The 24,527-nt window shown below is 40.5% G+C and overlaps 1 protein-coding gene and 1 long non-coding RNA gene across 4 annotated transcripts; one reads left to right on the top strand and one right to left on the bottom strand.

Annotated features, from left to right (window-relative positions):
* Window positions 1–192: 192 nt before the first annotated feature.
* Window positions 193–23,898, bottom strand: mcf2a (MCF.2 cell line derived transforming sequence a). Of its 2 annotated transcripts, XM_042419425.1 has the most exons (31): window positions 23,739–23,898; window positions 18,402–18,470; window positions 18,128–18,242; window positions 17,665–17,755; window positions 15,913–16,032; window positions 15,324–15,440; window positions 14,981–15,130; window positions 14,703–14,818; window positions 14,362–14,476; window positions 13,953–14,072; window positions 13,678–13,869; window positions 13,401–13,592; window positions 12,805–12,976; window positions 11,455–11,531; window positions 11,148–11,233; window positions 10,950–11,016; window positions 10,712–10,827; window positions 9,808–9,877; window positions 9,608–9,700; window positions 9,349–9,441; window positions 8,825–8,950; window positions 8,449–8,670; window positions 7,065–7,157; window positions 6,777–6,855; window positions 6,422–6,485; window positions 5,027–5,127; window positions 4,519–4,631; window positions 3,760–3,872; window positions 2,679–2,732; window positions 2,294–2,397; window positions 193–2,190 (listed from the first exon to the last, which is right to left on the bottom strand). In XM_042419425.1, exons 1-31 carry the CDS (start codon window positions 23,851–23,853, stop codon window positions 2,150–2,152), a joined length of 3,396 nt encoding a protein of 1,131 aa, XP_042275359.1. In that variant the 5' UTR covers window positions 23,854–23,898; the 3' UTR covers window positions 193–2,149. The 2 variants fall into 2 exon arrangements, with proteins under 2 accessions (XP_042275359.1, XP_042275360.1); XM_042419426.1 differs by lacking the exons at window positions 17,665–17,755; window positions 18,128–18,242; window positions 18,402–18,470; window positions 23,739–23,898 and adding an exon at window positions 17,022–17,189 and having other exon boundaries at window positions 193–2,211.
* LOC121902175 lies at window positions 2,781–12,900 on the top strand. Of its 2 annotated transcripts, none has more exons than XR_006097476.1 (3): window positions 2,781–3,065; window positions 9,329–9,396; window positions 12,814–12,900. It is a non-coding gene; the product is annotated as an uncharacterized LOC121902175 (long non-coding RNA). The 2 variants fall into 2 exon arrangements; XR_006097477.1 differs by lacking the exon at window positions 12,814–12,900 and adding an exon at window positions 9,817–10,345.
* Window positions 23,899–24,527: the final 629 nt, after the last annotated feature.

Here is a 24,527-nt window from a genome sequence, read left to right as displayed (position 1 = left end):
CAAGAATACTGGGGTAATAGATTAAAGGAGGGTGTATAAAACAAATGTGCAGACATTTTTCCATTTTCTTTCTAATTATCAAATGTATAGCCTTGTTTTCATATCACCATGTTAAAACAACTATTAAGTACTTTAATTTATCAAAACAAATCTCAATAATTTCAATAAATAGTTTATTTTCTTTTACTTGATTAGTTTTTACAGAACTGATGCTGTACAAAAAACAAACAAACAAAAAAGTTTAGAATAGTGATATCTATCAATACAAACCTGCTCATTGTTCAGTTGCCATGCATTTTCATCTTAAAGAAACATTCAGCAACAAGTTTAGGCTACTTGGCTCAATGGGATACATAATATTTCAAGCAATTGTTTTGTTTGTTTTCCACTTTGGAAAATCTGTGCAAAATCTGCAGCATTTTGGATTGAAGTCACAACAAAAAAGCATCTAATTTTGTCATATAAGCATAAAAGCAAAATAAAGGCCATGTTGTTGCGCAGTCACATGTGGCCCCTGTAAATATATGGAGACGTAATTTCATCCGGGGCTGCACAGATACCTCACAATATGAAGGAACAACATGACAGCAAAATAAATAAATTAACAACATAGGAAATGTGTAGTGCGAAGCGGCCCCTGCTGCTTTCTAGACTCATTTCCATATCAAACGCAGCGTATCAAAGGCAGCCCTCCGACTGGGGCCTCGATTTGATGTGGTAAATTCATATAAGTCTGCAATCAATATTTAATTAAGCGTTCGACACAGAGGGTATATTTCATGTTGGGCGTATGATCCCTTTTAATGGGGAACCCAAGATTAACTGAGCCGTAATGGTGAGGAGGAAACAATCTGCCTTTGTGATGGAGGAGCACATAGACCATAATCTCTCTGTTTCTCTTACCCTGCCTCGCCTTCACTTCTGAACGCTGTGACTGACAGATGTCTCCCAAAAGATCCTGAGGAGAATGACAGTGTTCGGTGCTCTGTGGAGTGCGCCTCCTATTCGTCTACAGCACACACTGAGGAATACACTGCCGTCAATCTTCATCATGTCCGCCTGTGTCATACATTACCATCACGTCACTGACATGTCAACTGCTGCCTGCATGTGGGGGGTATGTCTCCCCTGCCTCCCTAACATATTATACATTCAAGAATAAACAAAGGAAATAATAGCATGAATCAGGGGAAACGCACAGTTAAGAGGTAACGCAGCAAGCAAAGAACACATTCACTAGACAATTGGTGGATTTTTTTTTTCCCTCTATTGTCCTTCCACCTTATTAAAGTGCCTGTTGAACATTTGTGAGGTCAGGTTAAAGCATTAACAGAATATTCAATACTGCAAACAGTACATACAAGAGAGGAACGACTCCAATAGAGCAGGAATAAAAAAGGCATTATGGCATGGCACATTTTGGCATTTTAACTCCTAGACTGTAGAGAAGAGCGGTGCCTCAAGGAATGAAATATAAGAAAAATACAATGTGAAGTCATATAATGGAAAATTTCAACTAACTACACAAAGATGAAACACTGAGGTACAGTAAATGTTAAAAATGATAGCATTTCTGTACAAAACTCTCTGTTTTAAGAAACATTTCAGGCAAATCCTGGGTAAGCATCCATTCAGCACACACTGAGACAAACAGAACACACACACTCTTTAGATACTGTAATCTCAAGTAATAGCTGGAATGAGAGACGGTTGAAAAATGTTCAGATTGTGAAGTCCTGCAGCAGCAACCTCACATCCTCACTGCACATGTGTTGCAGATGGAGCCTCAGAAGGACAAGACATTAATCACTTATCAGAAAAAGAGGAAGACCAAACAGGATCCAGGGATAAGCTGTTGATTGTCCAAGAAAGCTTTACAGTTCCTGTGCCTTCACTATCAGAAATCACTGTGGCGGCAAATCACTGGCCCGGCCCAGGAGATCGAAATCTGGGAGAAAATCAGGTGTGTAGATTCCCACATTTTTCTTTTTAATGACGGAACTGTGCTGAGGAAAGCAGATGGCACCAGGGAGTGAGGAGTGGGTGGCTGATTGTGCATCAGTTATGAGACAGCTATGGCTCAATCTGTTTGTTCTGTCTGTTCATCATCCACAGGTAGATATTAGATTCACATTCTGTGCTTTCTTCTCTACGGGGAGCTGAGCTTTCTCGCCTTCAGGTTCCCTGGGTCTACAAGGGAAAATACACAGACTTTTAAAAAGAAAATCAAAGTAAAGAAATACTATGGCTCAACATTATACTGTCATCTTGGAAGCCCATTTCTTTTCTTTACCCCCTAGTCTGGAGGAGTGTCCTCGACTGCTGTCTTCTATAATCAGCTGCAGGCTGGCAGCAGTGATGAAGCCCTCTTGTCGCCGACTCAGGTTTTTCACCAGCCTGAAGGATGAAGAACAGTGTGGAAAGGGCTCAGATTGAGGGAAAGACGAGGCGAGATTAGATAAATAAATGTACCAGTTCTGAATATATGTATTCAATAAAAAAAGCATTAGCTTTACATTTGCTTTTACATTTTTGGAATTTAACTAAGTAGGTTTCAGTGTCTTACTCAAAAACATACATCATATACAGTTGATACTTTCTTGCCATAATTGGTACCTTTAACATATGGATTAGTTACAGTAATCTCTGAACCAGACTACACTGGCAAACTAGTGTACCTCACTGTGGCAGAAAGGGGATGAGGAAAAAAGAGCAGCATAGCCCTTTGCATCCTAGAAGGGAAGGGGGGTAGGAGAGGAGATAAATGAGACACACCTGTGAGCCGGGGGAAGGGAAAACTGACAGAAGCAGCATGGAGAAAGAAGGAAATAACTAAATTTAATCCAGTTACTGGACAACCTACCTAACCTCTTAAAGAACTACATAAAAGTAAAAGATTAGTAGTGGCAGTAGTAAAAGAGAACCAGCTGGGTTTTTCTGGATCACCCTGAACCATCCTGGGCTAAGGAAGTGTGCTGATCCCTGGAGCATGTTAGGGAGGAAAGTTTGTCTGTCTTCCCTAGGATGTGCTTGGAGCTGTTCCCTTGGATCTCAAGAAAGAGAAAGTAAGCGCTAAGTCTGCCTGCCTGTAACTCTTCAGGCTTCTCCTACTCTTTCCCCTTTAACCTTCCTCCCCCTCGACCACATCGAACCTACTCGACTGCTTGGCTTGTTTCCCTGCCACCCACCCCAAACCACACACACACCTACACACATTGCACCATTCAACTGAACTGAATTTAACCCATTCACACTCATTAACACACACAACTCACAGCAATCTCTATAACAGAAAGGGACTGAATTTAAATGTGATTGTGAATATGATTGCTGTTTCTTATATGGATATTGGGTGTATATGTATAGTTTGAATTAGCCTATGTAATTAGGTAAACTTAACTGAAAAAGTTTTGATTTGGGAGTGTGAAAGACAGATTTTGAGTTAGACTTATGACCTTTATATGATTTGAGTGCTTTGATTATTTTGACTATGAGCTGGTTTCAATAACATTTACTTGATGAAGACACTGGTAAATGGTGTTTTGTTTCTCATGTGGTATATTTTTGTAGCTAGGGTAACAGGCTAACTAGGATTATCTTGCTAATTATGTGCATATATATACTTTGTTTTCTCTAAAAAAAATGATTGGGATGTTTTTATTATTCTCCTGTCTGACACCCGACACTTTGCACTTTAAGTAACTATTTCAGTCCCCTACTCTACATCACATCATGTACCATGACATGCTAGAAACTCACCAGCGGCTTTTGTTGTCTTCACACTGCAGTTGGATGACATCTCCACATTTGATGGTGATGCTGTCTGGTCCGTTTTGAAGACAGTCAGCCAAAGCCCTGTATCTGCCCGGAGACTAACACAGATGGAAAACAGCAAGTCGAAAAATTATTCATATAGTTATGATTTACCTATATAGCATGTTTCAAAACAAAAGTTACAAAGTGCTTAATTAAGAGCAATTAAGCACAAAATATCAAATACAAGAACCACAAAATAAAAATATATCTGAAATAACAAAACGATAAAAGAGCAAAACATCAGTTCGGAATAAAGAATTATAATCTAGGTGTGAATATACAAAAGCATTGACTAATTTTTAAGCATTTTCAAATAAGACTGTTTGATTTCAAGGTAAAGCGCTGTCTGGAGCGCAACTTTAAAGGCAACATGGATGAGACTTCTATGTGTCCAAGGTTTCCAAATTGCTCGGAAAAATGGAAATTTGAACATCTATAATTACATGACAACTCCATCTGATGAGGAAAATTGTTATCTGACTGAAAGCTGCTAAATGGACCTTGAGGTTAAGAACTGTTTTTGCAGGACTAAAGTGTTGTGCTGTGTGGTGTTTTATAATACCAGTAGATTGTCCTCTATGTAATTTCTAGTTGATTGAGTAGATGAGGATATAATACACAGAGGTCTAAAAAAGCTGGGGGATCTAACTGTTTATCATCTTAAGTATTGCATTTATCTAATGTGCCTGTATTTGGTCTCACCAGTTGTACCAAAACCTCTTCCTCTGTGTCAGATGGGTGGAAGGTGTCCTGACCTCCAGGCCACTCCTCCAGACCCTCGCAGATGTCTACCGAGTGATGAGCTCCGGGCCAACCTGTGGCACACACGTTACTTTGGCTGTTAAAGGCATTGATTCATTAATCCAGTAGAATACTACACCTACAAGGCACCATGTAGATACTTAGTAACTCTATCAGCAACATAATGACCCCTTGTCACTTACTGGGCAATAAACAAGAACGTAGAATCAAAAGCTAATCTCAGTAGCTTTTTCCCCCAAATTCTTCGATGTACCTGGTTCTTCAGGTGAAAATACACCTGAACTGCTGAGGGGCAAAAGTCAAACATCTACATCAGTTTGGGGTTATGAAGAAAATCAGCAGCAAAGCAAGTATGATTTGCATCAATTTTCAAAACATTTTCTGTGATATAGTTACTAAGTATCTACTTGATTTGTGGCTGAAATATGTGTGGATGAGATTTACGCACTCCTGCGGTTGTGCTGGTGTTTAGGGGAGTGTGGCTGGGGATCTGGACTGCTCCTCCCTGACTCGGTGTCCTCTGAGCTCACTGACGCCCTCTGCTGCTTGCTGGGGGGAACAACACAAAAAAAGTGTCACCAAATCCTGTGCAAAGTTAGCAGACACCCTCAGGATAGATGTTATTCTCAACCACACAATCTAGGGTCAGCTCGCACTTCCTGAATCCGATCCACACCTATCAAAGGAGGAAACACTAAAGCTGGCCCCAGATCAGGGTCAAGGAACAACTCTGTCCTGTTGTTTCTCACAGAGCCATGACCATTCAGGCACCAGCCAGACAGCAGGGCAGAACACAGAGCAGCCATGTGCAAGCTTCCCAGTAGAGGGTGGGAAGTACAGTAGCACTCACAGACCACTGAGTGACACAGTGTTAGGCATGTGTCATCACGAGGGGAGATCTGGTCTCGAGTTCTCAAGATCCATTTAGACATTATTAGACACTGAGTAAGAATATTTCTGGAAAACAAATTCTAGAGCATATTCATAGATCTCAAAAAACGAGTCCCATCTTCAAAAGAAGCCGTCATGAGGAAATTAAGAAAATTCATGGAATGAAACCAAAATTGATTTTTCTTTTTCTTTGTCCTTTGCATTGCATTGCATGCAAAATAGCAAATCTGAGATGCAGAAGTTAGAGCAATTACTTTTTATACCATGTTAGAAAAACTATGGAGGAGCTGCTGGGAAAGAAGCCTCTCAACATGGGCGTGGAAAGGGAGCGTGGGGGGTCAGTTATGAATCAGAATGGAGGCTATAAAAGGGGGTGCAGGTGACGATCAGTATGCAAACACAGCAGCCCCGGGTTTTTATTCCCAAGCTGGGCCAGGAGGGTCATGCCAGGGCGAGGCGAGTTGAGCCAGGCTGAGTTTACCACTGAGCGTTAGGGCAGGTCAGTGGCGCTGGGGGCGGTGGCGGGGGCGCGGCCGGGGCCGTTGCCGGGGGCTTCGGGGACGGGGGCTCCGGGAACGCAGGCACAGAAACATGTCAGCCGACAGCGAGACAAAGTTCAGCCCCGGCAGACAGCCCATGGGAACCCCTCTGGACGGCCGCATGCCCCTGCAGGTGGGGGATGGGAGGAGTGGGGATAGGCAACCAGACAGGAGTGGACAGAGTGGGGCCTGTACCCTTTCTCACACACCGCCACACACAAAGCCTTCTACAAGGGCAACGTGAAATGATATTGTCTCATTCACTCAAGCTGTGATCAAATATGAAAACTCAGCAAATGCAGATAGTAGTTTTTGTGACTGCATGTGTGTGTTCATATGTTTGTGCAACTATTGTCTACAGTCATGCCTTAATACAGTACTGTAAATATCTGTAAGCAGCCAAAGGCACTGACCTTTCTGTATGTGGTGGAGAAAGCTGCATGTGCTCAACCAATTGGCCATGATGATATGCTTCATCTGTGAGAAGAGGAAGCAGGTAATGTAAAGTTTCATTCTCAGGGAAGGATTCCAGTTGATTCTCAGTTAAATATTAACTTTATTTTTAAGCATGGATGTTCCTTTATTTACCTTTGGCAACAGTATATGGTAAAGAGAATCAAGGACAAAGGTCCACTTACTAGCTTCAGTTTTCAACCACATTTCATGCTCTCTGAGGCCTATGAGAGGTGGTTCAAAACTCTTCAGCTATTGAGTAGACCTTTTGAATGTAGATTCTCTTCACCATATTTACCTGAGTTGTTCACAGACCTCTAAGCAGCTTCTGCTGGTTAGTCAGGATTCTGCGCAGTTCATTGAGCCAGGCCATCTTCACCTCCACCGTAGGAGCCTGAGAGACAATAGAAACATCAGGTTGAACATTCTCACAACATAGACTAGCTTCTTCTGTTTGACCTATACTAGTAGATTAGTAATATGTAGCTGTGAATAATGTTGAAAGGGTTCAAATTAGAGTAAAAGTAAGAGCTCGATTATCAGTGAGATACTGTAGTTAAACAAATGGAAATGCTGGCATTAAACTTTTTTTATACTCCTTACCTGAACCACATACACTTCCTCCCTGCCACTGTACCAGATCTCAAACTTTTTCACATCCCCCTTGACGTTCTCTGTGATCCCCACAGCAGTCATCTGCCAAGAGACATGAAGTGTTTACACCGGCAGACAGGCAGCATTAAGATGAGCAGCACAAACAGCACATCATACATCAGACTTACATCATGTAACACATCTGTCCTGTCAGAACACAAACATTCACACTCGCACACACCTCCGCTGTGTGACTGCTTCCTCCCCACATCCTCAATAATAAATCAAGAGCAGCAGCAGCTGTTGGTGTGACACCAGCTGTGACACCTTCCAAACATCAACACATACAACAAAAGACGTCTTCAAGGAATACATCAGGTCCGGAGGCCAGCTGGGCAACTTACACGTGTTAACTGATGACAACACAGACACCAATATCAACTATGTGCGCCCAGTATCGTTCACTTCAATGCTCAAACCTGAGTAGACCATGTTAGTGACAGTAATAGAGATTATATTTGATGAGCTTCAACCATTGTAAAAGACCATTTCTTATATTAAGAATATAATATTAGTGTTTACATCAAAGGGAACTTGATTCTTTTGAACTATGTCAGGTAAGAAACCACTGACAGTATTTATTCATGGCATTGTATTTTTTAGCTTTACAATGCTGTATTTAAAATTACTTCCGCATATTAATTCACTGCTCGCTACATAATAAATGCCCAATAATTTAGTCAACAATTGTAAAACTGCAAAATCTGATTTCTGACACTTTTAAATCATTATTTTGACAGTTGTATAACTGTAACTTACACTCTTATCAAAGACAAAACATTGCATTGAAGACCTTTTAGCCAACATAGTGTATGGACACTACGTAGGGCATAAATTTTACACTCTAATAAAACAGCAGGAAGTAAATGTAGTTCGCTAGGTAGCAAATAGGGAATGATTTCAGGCACATCAATAGTTTCCCATCACTAAACATTCTTAATTGGCCAATAAAGAGTCTGAGTCTATTTAGAAGAGAGACTTTTACTAATGAAAATTAGTTTGCATCTTCATGATATTTAATTAATTTTACCAACATCCTCCATAAAACTGCCACGGAAACATGCAATATAAGATTAGTTACAATGTTCTTTGGAGCTGCTAGAAGTTGTAATTTCCTGACACTGCTAGTCACTCGCTGTCACTCAAAATAATGTAAAGTATGCTTACTGGTCTTAGTAGCATGGACTACTGGAATAATTGATCCACTTAGAACATATGTTTGATTTTGTTGTTCATAGTCAAAACATATTTTAACATATTTATAATGTATTTTAACCAATGTTCCAAAAAACTGGTGTATTCCTCTAAGACAGATACACAGACACAAACTAACCTTGAGACAGTGCTTGAAGCTGTAGGAGGGAGTCTTGTCACAGCCGTCTCCATGCTCCTCCCTCCGCTTGCAGAATAGCAGAGCTCTTTCATACAAGAAGAGGTGTCTCTGCATTGGCTTGAAGCGAGCAAGCTCCTTCATGCGAGTGGGACCTTTCTTATGGCTGATCCACACGCTGAAAGAGCCCTGCATCAACACGCGGCCCAGCTCGCAAATTTCTCCCTGCATAAAGTGACAGGGTACAGTATAAGCCTTTGTTTTCAATAATTTCTCTCTAAAATAGACTCTAAAACACATTTATCTCCAATTAATTTGAGTTTAGAAATTCTGAAAATACAGTTCTTATCAAACACAGGTCAGAACAGATGTGGTTCACCTCATATCCTGTGATGGCTATTTGATGCATGGAGTCATTGACTGATTTTAGCAGGTCCAGCATAGCTGTTAGCGCCCCCTGCAGTTCAGAGGTCCCCTCGCAATCTGTACTGTATTTCAACAGCTCCTGAAAACACACACACATACACACGAAATAACAGGGATGTAACTCCACATGTTGTACCATAGCTAAAACAGCCATTTAGTCAACCATTAATAATAAAGACTCAAAATGTAAAAATACAAAAGTACAGTGAAGAGTGAAAGTTGAATCACTTGCTACATGATCTGGGGTTATCAAAAACATGTGCAGCATTTGTGGCAACTTATTTCTGCCAAAAGTATTTTTAGTAACAAGGCCTATTTGCTGCTATTGGTTTCAACTAATATCAAAACATCAGAGACACTACCAGTGAGTAACTAAGATGAAAATCATATTGTAAAATGGACATACGCATACATCATTGTGGATCACTGACTGTGTGTTTGTGTCTGGCTGTCACAGGACGTTTCTCTCTGTCTAACCTTAAGCAGCAGCTGGTATTTGGTGAGGCGTTGGACTGGTTTCAACAGGTAAGAATCCAGACCCAGTTTGTGCTCCAGCTTCTTTTGACACTCCTTCACAAGGGAGACAAATTAAACCACATTTGTAATTGTAAATTAAAATGCCAAAATATATCTTGATTTAGTGTTTCACTTTGGAAACAAATGTTTACAGAAATGTTGAAAACTGCAAAAACAGTAAATGAATCACTAAATTGCTGATTGATTGAGCCAAACTGACCTGAAAGAAGGCACAATCTGAGAATTGTCTCCACAGGGCCTCAGAGCGTGGCTTATTCTGACAGTAGCATTCATACATTTGGAAATTCTCTTTCTGGGGACACAGGAAAGAAAAATCTGTTTTAAAAATAATCCTAATAAATCACATACAGACTGTTAAAATGTAAGCAAACTACATAACAAAAATATTTATTATCTCACCCTCTCCAGAAAACAAGCTCCCACACTTTCAGGAGCCTCCAGGCATCCTTCCAGGTCCTGAAGAAAAACCCTGGATTCCCCCAAAAAAGATCAAGGACCAAGAATTATTAGAATTTGCAAATTCATGCATCAAAATGAGCCATGAAGCTCAGCAGGAGCACAGACTTGAAAGGCAAGAGCAGAGACACTGACACTAAAAAAAACTCCACTTTTTATGTAGATGATTACATGTTTGGCTCTCAAAGCTAACAACACATGTAATGCTAAAGATACAAGCGTTAGCGATACAAGAGTTATTTGCATTTAGGGTACTGTAAGCTTTCTAAAGGCAGAAATTAAGTTGGCAAAAAGAGATTAAATGGAATACTCTAGATGTAGTTCAGCCTCCATTAGATTATAACCAAAAAAAAAAAATCTGAACTCTTTCATGAAGGTTTCATCAAAGGATTTTTTATTCAGGAAATCAACAAAACCAATTTCCCAGATTTTAAGGAAAGCAGATTTATAAAAGGTGGCATGTAAAATTTATCAATAGAAGATGATTCTTCAGTCCTTGCTATAATAATAATAATAATATTAAGAAGTGGAAAAAAATCCTCCATCTAAAAAATGAAAAAGATTTCAATTGCTTGTACATGTGACATGAAACAAGAGTTAAAACTATTTTTCAAAGGGAAGTGGGATTTTTTTATGGCAGAAAATCTAGGTATACCAAGTACATGTAAAAAGGTACCAATTTTCAATCAATTAACCTCAGATTTCATGTTGGTAGAAAGTGAATTTTGCAATGGAGTTCTTTGCAACAATGTGTGCAACAATCTTTCACATACCTAACATACTGTACATGTTTGTTTTTATCATGTGTAAATAGGTCTATGTGTGATGTGAGTCATTAATGACTTGCCTGCTGTGAAAATTGTAGATCTCAGGCATGTTTCCAAAGAGGATGTCTCTCTTGCTGCGTAGGATCGGGGGCAGAGGCCCCGACAGAGCTGGATTGTCCATCTCAGCCCTGTAACCCTGCAACATTTAATCACACACACATCATCACACGTATGCAGGTATAAGTACATATGACATGACAAGATTTTATTGTTAATGATATAAATTTTTGTGTGACAAGAAAAAATGTCTTTTCTAACCAGCAGCACCGACAACAGTTCTTCTACATAGATCCTCTCTGTCTCTATGAGTTCCCTCATCACATGACTGTGACACAAACACACACAAGTAGACAGAGAGAGCCAGAGGGTGTCATTAGTGCTGAACAAAGAGAATCACAAAGTAAACAACATCAACAGCAGTGAGGGTGGACGGGTGGACAGACGCCTCCTCCTCACCGTTTTAGGAGATCTGGGCTGTCCTCTCCCTCCAGACTGTACGACACACAGCTCCGACTCTCCTGGTAGTCGTGAATCACCTCTATCTGAACACACCACAGATGGACAACACTGACTCTTCCATTTAAAATTTAGAGAATACATTACTATACCAAATAATTTATTGTACCAAACTGGAAGAGTTAGACAGAAAAAAAATTAGATAATTAACTTTTTTTTTTCTGCTGACATTTTTGGATTTAAATGAAGATTTGATTGTGAAAAGAAAGAAAGAAATGTCAAAAAAGTACTGTTCTTGATTTCTTACTTTTCTAGCGTTGGGGCTCTTTCGGGATGCCCTCTTCCCGGGAAGAGAGAGGTCGAATGTGAACTTCAAACCATCACCTGTAAAAGGCAGATGATCAGCAGCTCATTAAAGTGTAATTCAAATACAGTATATTTCCATATGTGAGGCGTATGCAGGAGATGGCTAATTTAAAAGCCTACAGTAAATCAAACACAATTACTTTTTTATGGCCATGTGCACAGTGTGAACACGATAGCCTCAAAGGGATTTGCTCGCCCTCCCTTTGACCTTTTTTCCTATTCCTCAGTAATTTTAAAAAACATTAATCAGTCATGATGGACATTCGAGGTAATCAATGATAATAGATTGCCTCCACTAAAGGTGCAGCCTGGAACCAGCATGTGCAGATCTAAAGCAGCGTTTGGCAAGACTGTCGGTGTCCTTTTGATCCTAGCAGCTGAATCCTTACATGATAGTCCAAGCTCAACTGAGTGTATGTGAGAGTTGCCCTTGCATGTGCCATGTCGCATTCATCAGTGGGACACGTGCCTGTGTGTGCATGCGCATGCCTGTGTGTACGCATGTTACGGATCAAATCAATCAAAGCCAGCCACTTTCCCCTTCATCTCCTCTCTTAAATTGCTGTTCTCCCGAGCATCCAGGGAGCCTCAGAGTGGTTCATATTCACTATCACTCTTTTTCTTGTTATTACTCTCATTAGTATGGCATTATATCACGGAGAACAAGACCTTTAAAGACATGAATGAACACAGAAAAAAAGCCTGTTTTCCCTTTACATTCACACATGCTATGGATGGAGACACATTCAGTAGAGCAATAGATACATTCAGATAAAAAAAAACACATAAAAGACAACACATACAATATTAATTGGGTACTACTGTACATGGTTAGCTTTGTGCAACCTCCCTAGAGATGCGGAGGGAGATGAAAGGTTCTTTAATGTATATGAACCACATATGGCTCTATAGCAGCTATCCTGACTAATAGAGCAGTCAGGTACATCCCAGTGGACTGATTATAGCTTCTGCCCTTGTTCCAGCTTGTTTGTAAAAGTGGCCTGCTAACCCCAAAGCCTGCTCAGGAACACCTTAGGGCTATTCAGGGACCCTGTGATGTGTTAATTTAACCAGGGTGCCTAAAGAAAAGATGCAAGGGGAGGGGGATTGGTGGCAGGCCATAGGGGCTGAGATGAGACCCCATACTGAGCCTGGGAAACAAGAGGAGGGTTGGTGGGGATTTGGTTGATTTGAGGAAAGCTTACTATACTGTATATGTTGCAAACCAGGGTAGCTATCCAAAGACAAATACTATGATACTATGATGCATATGTGTGTGTTTGTACTGTACCATGCTTAGGGGAGAAGAGTGGGGACTTGGTGCGTGGTGGGTTTTCAGGCCTGGGAGCCACTAGTTGGACCGGTCGGACATGTTTATCAGCCAGCTTCCTCAGACAAGCCTGTCGGTTCTGGATCATCTGCTGCACGGCTGCATGCTTCTCAAAGGTTTTCCCTATCTGGGACTGACAGAGAGGGATAAGGACACAAAGTATATTCAATTGTGAATAAAATGAAGTAATACTTGATATTAAGGAACAAATACACATGGGAATGATACAGTACAGTGTACCTGACACCTGTAAAAATGGTAGAGAAGGAGGTAGGAAGGTACTTTACTAACCCTAAAGGGAAATTGTAGAGTTACAGCAACCATATTACATACATGAAAAATAAAACAACCAACAAAGGGACACTCAAAGTAGATAAATTAGAAATAAAAACACTGAAACGTTAACTAGAAACTGAACTAAAACTAAAAGACAAGAGCCAAACTCTAAATGTATATAAATATTCAATGATAGTACTTAGTAATAGTCTATACGTGGAAATGTTGGATGTATTCAAATCAATATTTAACATGAGGTTCCTCATGGAACTACAGCTGACCTGCAGCTGAGTTGTGATGACAGCCTCGTACTCAATGGACAGGATGTCAGGTCCTGAGCTCAACATGGATGGTGCCCCTTCCAGGAACCTCTCAATATCCCTCAAAGCAGCCTGGGCCCCCTCCTTAGACTGGAACTTATCTACCAGCTGATTGGCCAGCAGATATGCTCCATCATCACACCAGGTCTGGGCCTGGAGGTGGTGAACACAAGAGTATCACTGTAAAGAAACATATGGGTCCTGAGGTCTGTGTGTGTGTATGTGCATGTCTCAATACCTGTCCAAGACAAAGCAGCAACTGATGTGTTTGCAGAAGATGAGAGTGTTTGGTCTTTAGAGCAGCATTGAGTGTATCACAGTGGTGGCGAAGCTCGTTGCAGCGCTGCATAATGAGAGCCATGGCATAGTGGTGACCGGCTGAAAGCTGGTGCCCATGAAGGATGATGATCTGGGCTCGAGCCATCACCTCCTAATAGAGCCGACAAACAAGTTAAAAAAAATGCCACTATTGGCAAGTACTGAGTCATTACAGTCTCTGTGGGAAACACTGACTTGTGCATTTGATTCCAGACCATCCAGCCTTTTAAGAGCCTGTTCTGTTTGAGTAAGAGTGTCTACAGATATGGACAGCTCCCTCTCCTCAGCCATGAGATGCTCCAGACACAACTCCATCTAAACAGAAAACATACACCATCAGATGTACAGAGATAAAAAAATAAAAGATTTAAAAAATAAAAAGACAGATAGGCTGAAGCCGACCCACTGGCCCCTTGAGATTACTATGGTCATTACAACTTTACACAAGACAATATTTCATGGAGTGCCCAAAATGAAAAGATATTATCATCAATGTACTCAGTGATTTTCATGGCACTAGAGAAAGGTCATTAGAACATAACATTACAAAACAAACAGGCATGCATGAAGACATAAACATAAGGCAAATACATGGAGTCTTTACCTCCTGGAAGCTTTGCTCATATTTGAGCAACTGCATGTACTGATGGAGTTTCAGATGATGCTTCTCAAAGTAGCCGTCAAAGGCTGACTCCATGTCTCTGAGCTGAGCAAGAAGCCTAAAAACAAGTCATTTGTTTCCACTGTTAATCCCTCAGTAAAGTTATATAATCAATAAAAAAAGATTTACTTCAACTACAAGCAAAGAAATTGATGCAAAAGGGGTAGATTTATGGTAGGTTACAATTTCACATCCATAATTACAAATAATACACTTTGAAGTATCTGAGCAATTGAGAAATTATACAAAAGGAGAAAGAAAAAGGCTTCTTTCAGAAATCTTACCGTTGTACAGTTTCCAAGTCCACCTTCACATCCCAGAGGGAGTCATCCTCCTTCCCAGAGGTTTCCAGGCTTGCAAGAAGATGACGACCCTCCTTTGACACAGATCTAATTGCATCCTATCCAAGGCAGGTCAATTTACATCATAATTGAACAGCATTCAGAAGACTTTATAAAATACTACTAGATGTTTCTAACAGAAAAGTAGAATAAGTAGAACATGCATGTCATTGTGCTTATAAAATAAATGATTCTCAGATGAGAAAAATTTGAAACCTTACCTTGAGTTTCCTGTATTTGTCAGTGTGAGACTCCAGGAGATACTCGATGGCTTTTCCTTCATTAGGCAGTTCTGTCTCTGCCAGCTCAGTGCCAAAAGCCTGCAGCATCTGTGCGATGTCTTTGACTGTTACAGCAAAACTTTCAATAGCCTGTAGTGGGAGCAAAGAGCACATGAAAATACAGGAACATTATAATAACATTGCATAGATAATGTATTGGACTCTGGAGGAGAGATTATTTGTGTTATGAGAGAAAAAACAATAATAAGGAGATGGTGAATAATGATCCTGTAAAAGTGTACATGCAATTAATAGTGTGTTTCAAAATGTATCTGTAACCTACCGTTCGTAAAACAATCCAGTCACTGTGACAATAGTCCAAAGTGCCTCCAAACTCCGACGTCAGCTGGTTCTCGTCAATGTACCGCAGCAGGTCCGTGACAGAGCTCAGCATCACCACCTAAAGGTGCAGAAAAAAATCTGAGACTTCAAGAATAATTCAAAGAAAACTCAGACTTTATGGGAGTTGTACGTTTCACTTTTCCCTATAAACCTGGTGTTAGGGATAGGTGATTTTTTTAACTTTAAAAATAGTTTGGGTAAGTCTCCTGATCATCTATCGCCAAAATAAATAGAGTCATGAGAACCATTTGACATGTACAAATGATTTGCATGACAAGAACCAGATTTTTACTGTTCATATTTCACACATCAAAGTACTAAATTCACCAGGAGTATTAGAAATATCTCAGCACTGTATCTCCCCGTTTATGTTCATAATGGTTTCAGAAGTTAAAACTGAGGTCTACGTGTGTTCTTGGCTGTGTCCACCACAGAACATTTGAGTGACGGAGATCAGGGTTGTAAAAAGAATGAGGTGTACCTTGTTGTGATGTGGGACATGTTTGGTAACTGAGGGGGAGCTGCCTTACTGGCATCTTAAGCATGAAGTCCTCTTGGCTGAAGCGAAAGCCAATATCGGTAACAGTGCGGTGGAAGAAGCTGGTGGGTCGGAGCACCAAAACTAGGTGGAGGTTCCCAGGAAAGGAAGCCTTGAAGTGAGGGAACATAAGATCACAGTTATATTGATGATGCAGCACACAGAGATATCAGTATAAAACAAAAACTCTGTACTTTAAATGACTGCAGCGTACACATAACAAATCAGTATTTCCAGCATCAGAACATTCACACATCAGTGCTGCTTTAACTCCTTTATGCATGCTAGCACAGAAAGAGATGAAAGTTAAGGAAGAAAGCATTAACAAGCTCTCATCCTCCATATCTGACAGGAGAGGCTTCAGGTCTAAACTGTTCTGTCACTCAGGCGATTACTGTCAGCCTAGTGGATTCAAGGTTCTGTCACTACACCACTTACACACGTCATATGATGCATTTCATCTTCAGTTCGTTTGAGGTCGTTACCTGACTGTAGAAATGTGTGCATCATACTCAAACACAGTCACTGTCACACAACAGTTTATCTCTAGTCAAGTCAATATGATGAGAACTGTGAAAAGCTACAGTGGCATGCTATATTGTACCGCATCGGATAGAGATAACAAGCAACATATAGCCTATGAATATATATATTTTCCTATACTTTAAAAATTCCAATTTGACAAGGATTTGCACATTTATCATGCGTGTACAATAAAGCAGGAGTCAGCTCTGCAGCAGGACTTATAATGCATATGCAATATTGTTTCCTATGTATTTTGTAGTTTCTTGCACAACCACCAATGAATTTGCATGTGACGCAACTTTTGACATTCATTTGTCCTGGCTCGACCGCGGTTGATAACTCAAGCTTTCAAGATAAACACGCATGAAACCGCCACACACGAGTCTGTTTCGGTTTCATTCGGGTTTCACGCACAGCTAATTGCATGACTAAGCAGAGGTGCGGCTCAGCACCGCAATGCTGCTACACTCTGCAGCCACAGCTGGTGCCGCTGCCGCTGCCGCATTCACCCTGCCCGCCCAAAAACTTCACCCCAACTCTTCAGACGGTGAATAAAACTCATCTGCATCACGTTACCGGGCTCCTCCGGACCTTCGGCATTCTTCGCCGGTAAAAGTTATCAGCCATGGTGTTAGAAGCCATCTCGAGTTAAGTAGAAGTTCCAGCCTCGTCCGTGGGAAATCGGTGCCAGTGTGCAGCTCCCCTCCGGCTGCCTGACCACAGCCGCAGCACTGCTGCTGCTGCTGCTGCTGCTGCTGCCTCTCAGGCGGAGGGAGGCAGCGCTGACTGCAATGTTTCCCTCCCGCCCGCCTTCCTCCTCATCCTCTCCTCTCCTCAGCGCCCCGCGTCATCACACAGATTCTGCTTACTCATACATTTGCAGCAGTATGCAAGGGGACATTCAGTGCAGACAAAATGTTTAGGCTACTCTTCAAAATAAGCACTTCATGGAAATATACAAGCTGAGAGAATGTTAAGTTTATGCAAAAAAAAAAACAGTAGTTTAATCTTGTGGATGCTGCCTGGATAGCGCTGAGGTTTTCAGCACCATGGACAGGGACAGCAACTCATGAATAAAACAGCTAAGACACATTCACACTGCAGCATCTCTAATGTATTCACCAACAATGATGAGCATTTGCTCTATACAGTCCATGATGTCTAAACCTTCTAGTAAGAATACTGATGTTGATATTGAAGTATGAAATATGAAACTCACTGCTATCCTGGCAAGTGCAGTTTTGATAGAAGCCCATGTATCCAGTCTTCGGTCTAAAATGATAATAAATTTCACTCCGGGTTGCCTCGTTCTGCAAGCAAAATCAGGCAATTGTATATAGATAATGTCATTCTGGGCAATCGATGTTGCAGCTTTCAAATATGAAAATGAGAAAAGATAACCTGGCAAGAGCAAGCGATTTGATCAGAATACACTTCATATAATTTATTCTGTACATTTACAGTTATTTATCAGGTGAAATTCACTGCAATGGCACGTGAGTGAAACACCTCAGTTTCAATTTAAAGTTCCTTAATCTGAGGGGTTTTGGGCATAGAGGGCATCAGTAGGACATTTGACATAGTGAGCTCAGGAGCAGTGAAGGCCAGCTGTGCTCAGAATACAAGCGCTGGGCTTTTGGTGCACTGCAGGAAGGGAGAGGGATAGATGAAGGAGCACACACCGAGGGATGAGAGTGAGGTATGTGAAGACTTTGGCTAAAGCTTCCTCTGGAATGTCACTGAAAGCTGAGCATTCTGGGAGGGTGATGATGACGCTGGAGTCTTCACCACGGCCCCCTGGGGAGAAAAACATAAGCAATCAATGAAAATATGTAATCATAAAATATGTGGCAAGTGCTTTGAAGTAACTCAGAGGTATGTAAGGATGGGGCAGAGGTAAAAAAAAGTTGCTGTTATATGATTTTAGATGGAAATGGTTACATTAAAAGATCTCACCTGACAGGTACGCCACCTGTTTCTGTATGTAGCCTCCTATCTCCTTCATGCTCACAGGAACAGTCACCTCTGGAATGAGATACAAAAAATACAACTATGGCCTGAGGGAAGTGGTGTGTATTACAAAACTAATGATCTCTATATGAATCCATAAAGTAGAAGAATCAGTTGCTGCAGTGTTTTATTCAGATGTTAATGTCATTTACCACAATTACAGCATTTAAATGAGATTCTCTCTATTTAGTAATTTCTTCAAGAAAGGCAGTCTGTAAATATTGAAATGACCCTCTGTGGTCAAAACACTGTCAGTCGTGTCCACATAAAATAAATAAAAAATGCAAATGTGACGCTGGTGTGCAGGTATTTTTTTTTTCCATCTTTCATTGTCTCTAAAAACCTACAAGACCAACAATATAAGAATTCCTGTTGTATGTCTGTTAATCAAAGCTCTCATCAGGCCTAAATGATGCTTTAAAAGCTTTTCCACTATGACAACCAAACTGTAGCCTGAAGCCTTCATATAAAATCATCACATTTAAAAGTAGAAACTTGCAGCTTTATTTAAAAAAAACAAAAAGAGACTGTAATTTACTGAAATGTAGTCAGTTTGAGCCTAGTACTCTGTACACATGCAGTACGACTAAATATATTTCATGATAATCATCGGCTTCTGGTGCAAATAAGACAATGACATCATTAAAACGCATTAGCTCATTTACTGTACACCCACTGAATTGATGTTGATGTAGTGTTAAGTTTACTGGCAGATGGCCCATATCTCATGCTGGATGCCATTAGTGTTCAAGCCTGAGTATATCCAATAAATACACAAAGTCTCTATGAAGCAGTCAGTGAAATTCAGAAGCGTCTTACACTACGAGTAAAGGACACTTTTGGGCTTGACAGTTTTCAGTTAGGGGATAGCCTTTTTAAAAATCATTTTGAGACATTTAAAATGGCAACATCTTCATCCGCTCTGTGTCAACACAGACATACGGAACATTAAACACTGTATTGAGATACTAACTTGTTAAAACCATACTGAATTAAATGTCTCCACCACTGTGGTTTATGCAACAGATCAACGGGTTAGTTCACAATTCATCATTTCCTCATCCATAATAGATAAAATACATTTAAAATGAATTGGAGCAGAAAGATGAAAACGCAGTCGCAAAATGATGAGAGAAGGCAAAAGAAACACAGAGAGAAGGAAGGAAGGAGGTGTTATTTTCCATACGCTGACAGCAGTAATAGTGTCCGTCAGGCTTTCAGGGAGCAAGTAATGAGCTCTACTGGTACCTGCTGAATATTTGATGTATATCTGTAACAGAGAGGAGCTGAGCCAAGCTGGACCAGCGCAGGACTGGACTGTGCACACACACGAATGCAGGGTAAAGTTACCGTCACGCTGGAATGGTTATATAACCATTTCTGCCCTGTGCCGCAAGACCTTCATTAAGTTGAGACAGGTTTCGAATAGAATAGATGTAATGTCATACCAATGAAAAACGTACATTACCATAACAGCAATATGCAGATCTATTAAACTGTGAATTAGTTATATAAAACCATTTTTGACCTAGTGAGGTGTAAAACAGCACTTGATTCTCTGGCTCTATGTATTGTGAATGTGTACATTTTTCAAATCTTTTAATTTAAGGCGATAAAAAATATAAGATAAGCAGCTCTGACTGCACTGAAGTTGGTGCAAAAAAAACAAGCCCAGAATACACAAACACACACACTGCAGATCTCTGCTGTATTTGATCACAGGGAGGGTAGCCTGTGCTGCAAACTGCAGTTTGTTTAATAAACTCGCCAGTTTGTGGAACTACCGTACTCTCCCTCCATCTTACCCAACTACCAGCTCCTCCTAAGACTAAATGAATTTGAAGACACCGCAAAATTCTGTTGCCCAATCAATCACGCCTCGTGCCTAACAATGTACAACTAAATTAAAATAAAGGAAATAAAGGGGGTTGTAGGTTTTATTTTACTTTCAATTAAATTTGAAATTTAGGTGTAATAATAAATTTTATCACATATTTCAAACACTGAAATCGAAAATCCATAGAAAAGGTGCAACACATGAAGTTAAAAATAAACAAATCACTACAGTATGTGGTTTTTGATCAATATTTCTTCGCTCTTTCGTTTAGGACATGCTGTGGTTATCTTTTTGAGCTTGTGCCACAATCTTTCCTGGCGACATGCAGACTAGTGTGCACAGGCGAAACTCAAATAACCTCTGTTTGTTCTTCTGCTCTTACGGAGAGCGAGTGTGTGAATGGAAACAGATTTGCCGCCAGTCAAACAGATCCAGACTCCGAACATTGCTTTCAGTCTGCATACAAAGCTGAAGGTGAAGCGTTTATCTCTGTTGACCAAACAGTGATAACCATCTACACGGATTTCATTACATACAGTTCATATAAAAAGCAATCACCCTCTGTACCTTTTTTACGATTTACTTTATGACAATGATCAACAGAAAAAAAGAGTCATATGTTGAAATGGGACTAAATCTATACAAACTGAGGGGTGTCCAAGAGGTGTGTATACATTTTATAGGCACTATAAGATGTTAATATTAAGAGGCCAGCCGCTTAATAATATTAAACCCATATATTAAAATATTAAACCTAAACATGGTGAGGCTGGGTAAGCATGATTTGTTCCTAAATTTACTTAATTTTTCCAATTGATGGTACAATGCCACGCCTTGCTCACATAGTAAATGTATGTAAATCATATAGAAGGACAGCATAAAGAGGCTGGTTTAACTGTAGTGAGTGCACATACCCAGCATGGATGTTGTATTCAATCTGAAATTATAGAGACCCCAAAAAGCATGTAATCCCTCGCAGAGCAAGAAATCCCCTCTTACACATACAAACATGTTCACAGCACACAGAGACCAAACCTCATGCTGCTTTTAGGTCATGAGATATTTTGCCAAACAAAGCTTTCAGTGCTAAGGGGATTAGACTGGTGGGTGGCTGCATTCTGATAGAAAAGGGTTGAAGGAAATTGTGTATTCCATCATCTGGGATACATGGAAACGAGATTGGTTCAGACTAGGATGGTAAACCCTGCACTATAGCCTCGCAAAGACCAGTAATCTTTGGTCAAACACTAATGAGGGCATTTGGTTATGAGAAATTTATAACACTGTATTTATTTTCAGGTAGCTTTTGGAGTGATTTTGACACTCTTCATTTAAAGTATTTTGTGCTCTAGAATGAGGAACATTTGGCTTTTAGTGCTCTATGAGCTGTTGTGTCATGATTCACACAGCTTTTTGTCTTATATAATAATTTTTATCAGAGTGTGACATCTACTGCTGTGAATGTATAGACAATAGAAAATTAAAGAAAAAAATCTGTGTTCATTGTTTGCATGTGAGATGTAGTGTGGGAGTTGCAGTTGAATGTTTTGAAAGTTTTTTGAAAGAATTTGAGGTTTAATTTTTTGGAGCATCTGAAATTTGAGTTTCAAGTTTAAGCTCTGTAGGCAGATGAATTATTGGTTTGTATGCAAGTCATGAAAGTAGTTTTGCTACCACACAAGGTGAAAAGTAAGTGCTGAAAGCATTTGAATTATAAGTTGAAAAGTAAGAAATGACAGAAGTTGAAGTTAGTTTGTAGTTGTACACTGTGAACAGTGGACGTGTCAGTTGGTACGTACTTGTAGCAGTTGAAATGTCAGTTGAAGTAGTTGAAGTGTATGTTTTGTAGATTCATCAGGATTCTGTATTTAGACTTCAGAGAAATGTAAAACTCTCTGTCTTACCTGTATTTAAGTGCTGTCGATGTAAAGAAAATTATATTTATCCATGCTATACTGTACCAGCTGGAATACTGGTTTACAGTTTTACACAGATTTTTAACTGATAAGCAGAACAACATCAAACAGAAGCTTTAGATTGTACTTCCAGGGGAGATCAATCTTCTGTTGAGTGTTGTCCAACAACACAGTCATGAGATTCGGTATCATGGGTATTGTGTAAATTCTAGGTTTACCTTGAAATCCTCACATTCTTTGAATGACCCAAAGAGTGCTAACACACGTATGGCATAAATGTCGGAACTGGCGTGCTTAAATCAGATATAAAAAAATGATATTCTGCAGGTGTAGATGGGAGAGGGAAATAGCTGAGCTATGTAAATAATGAAGTATCATCAATGATCAATCCTTGGTTTGATGGAGCAGTGTGTTCTTTATGCTCACTACTGCATCCACCATAAGCAGATTAGGACAAACCCCAGAGTACAAGGCTCACATTTCACATAGAGGAAAAAAAAAAACCTTCACCTGGTATAAATAGAAACTTACTGTGGCCTTTTCCCTCATGTCTCTGTTACCTATATACACCAGCGCAGGTGCAATGAATTCACAGGAGATGTAAAGAAGCAAAGGCCCATCAATTAAACAATAACTCAAGGCTGCCAAGATCCCCAAAGTAATCACATTATCCTTTGGAGGAAGCTCCTCCATGAAGCTGTCAGTCACATCAGGCGCTATTTCTGTCCATCATCTTATCATCCTTCCATATTTTTACTTATTTATTTATTTATTTAGCCATTTTCCAAATCCACACTCAAAATGATGGCCAATGAATACATGAGGGTAACCTTGTTTTTGATGTTTTTCAAAATCAATGTATCAGTAAAAGTATTTTTCATGTTAATTACATTATTGTATTAAAAATAACAACCTTTTCCTTTTCTGTTTTAAATGCAGCTAAACTGCATAATGATAAAGAGTTTAATACAGTATATTTGCACTATGTGACAGTTTATTAACCTCATAATTCAATACATGACACATCAGCATACCCTGAACACTGGAAGCTGCAATATGTACTCTGAGAGCATACAATTTTTCTTACTAATTCTATAGTTGACAGCAATAGCATACTGTCTCTTTTCATCCACTGATCTACAACCCATAGTCTAAAAGATATTCAGGCCACAAATTATTACTATGGATAAATATCTTTCCATCTGTGACGGCTTAAAATAGCTGACATAATCCCTGCAATGGCCCACTCTTGGAGCAAAGCTGCAGGAACTGGCACATCAATAATAATGACCGACCTAAGATACAGGGTGCAGTTCTCCAGTTGCCTAGTGTAATGCTTCTCCGAAGTTACACATGAACACTGTAAATCCAACTAAATGCACTTCTGCTTCAGTGCACCTCAGTCTGCTGTGCTGAGGAGACTAATGTGGAGTGTAGCAATAGTTTAAGTGCAGATACAGGAATACATTCAAAAGCCTGCTTGTGGCTGCAAGAAGTGAAATGAGGACTGTCAGCATCCTGTGTACTCACGCTGCAGTGTGCTCTCTAGCTGGGAGCCAGCCTGCAGAAGGCAGCGGTAGCTCTCCATGTCCTCCTTGGACTCTTTTTCCGGCTCTCTATACTCCGGCAGTGAGGCTTGGCCCATTACCCTCGTCCCCGACACAGTATCAGGCTGGCACAACTGACGCTGTAGTGGGAGGTATTGACAGTAGTCCAGGCCTCACATCCTCTTCAGAGTCCTACGGCCCTCCATAGTGTCTGTATATAGAGGCTGGCAGCAACAACAGGGAAACTTAGGCCCACCTGCCTCTGCAGGTCCCAGGATCCAGATGGGGCAGTTCCCTGAGACTGCTGCTGGATCTTCCTGACCTTGAGCTGCATAGAGTGCCTCCAAACAGAGCAGCACAGCTACAAGAGAAGAAGACAACCTGCCCACATAAGCAGAAAACAGTGGTTTGCTGTCCTACTGTTGCCCAGACTGGGTGTGATGTGCTTTCACCCTCATACACACACTATTGCCGGCTGCTCTCAGCAGCAGTCAGCTACTTCAAAACAAACAGGGTCCAGCTGGCCACTGCTGTCTGTCTCCCTGTTGCCCCTCCCCTCTCCCTCTCTCCCTCTCTCTCTCTCTCTGAGCTGTAGTGCGTCAGCTCTGCACCGAGCAGAGCTCAAGAGTCTACTCCTGGCGCACCGCCACCCCCTCCCAACTTTTCTATCTCACTTCACACTCCTTCATGCTCCCTTTTGCTGTTTTTTGTGCCTTCAGAATAATGCTCGCTGCACTACAGTAGGCTGGATTGTTAGGGCTGTCTGGCTGCC

This window comes from Thunnus maccoyii, chromosome 8, assembly GCF_910596095.1.
Source record: "Thunnus maccoyii chromosome 8, fThuMac1.1, whole genome shotgun sequence".
Taxonomy (NCBI): Eukaryota; Metazoa; Chordata; class Actinopteri; order Scombriformes; family Scombridae; genus Thunnus; species Thunnus maccoyii.
This window is presented reverse-complemented; position numbering and strand designations above follow the sequence as displayed.

What these genes read in the sequence shown, in the direction of transcription:
- mcf2a (XM_042419425.1), bottom strand. Translation starts at nt 23,853, where the DNA reads ATGGGCCAAGCCTCACTGCCGGAGTATAGAGAGCCGGAAAAAGAGTCC. An exon ending in TACCTCACTCTCATCCCTCG is followed by an intron (nt 17,756 to 18,127) that starts GTGTGTGCTCCT and finishes TTTTGCTTGCAG; the next exon opens with AACGAGGCAACCCGGAGTGA. An exon ending in ACTCTTCTCCCCTAAGCATG is followed by an intron (nt 11,532 to 12,804) that starts GTACAGTACAAA and finishes TGCCTTTTACAG; the next exon opens with GTGATGGTTTGAAGTTCACA.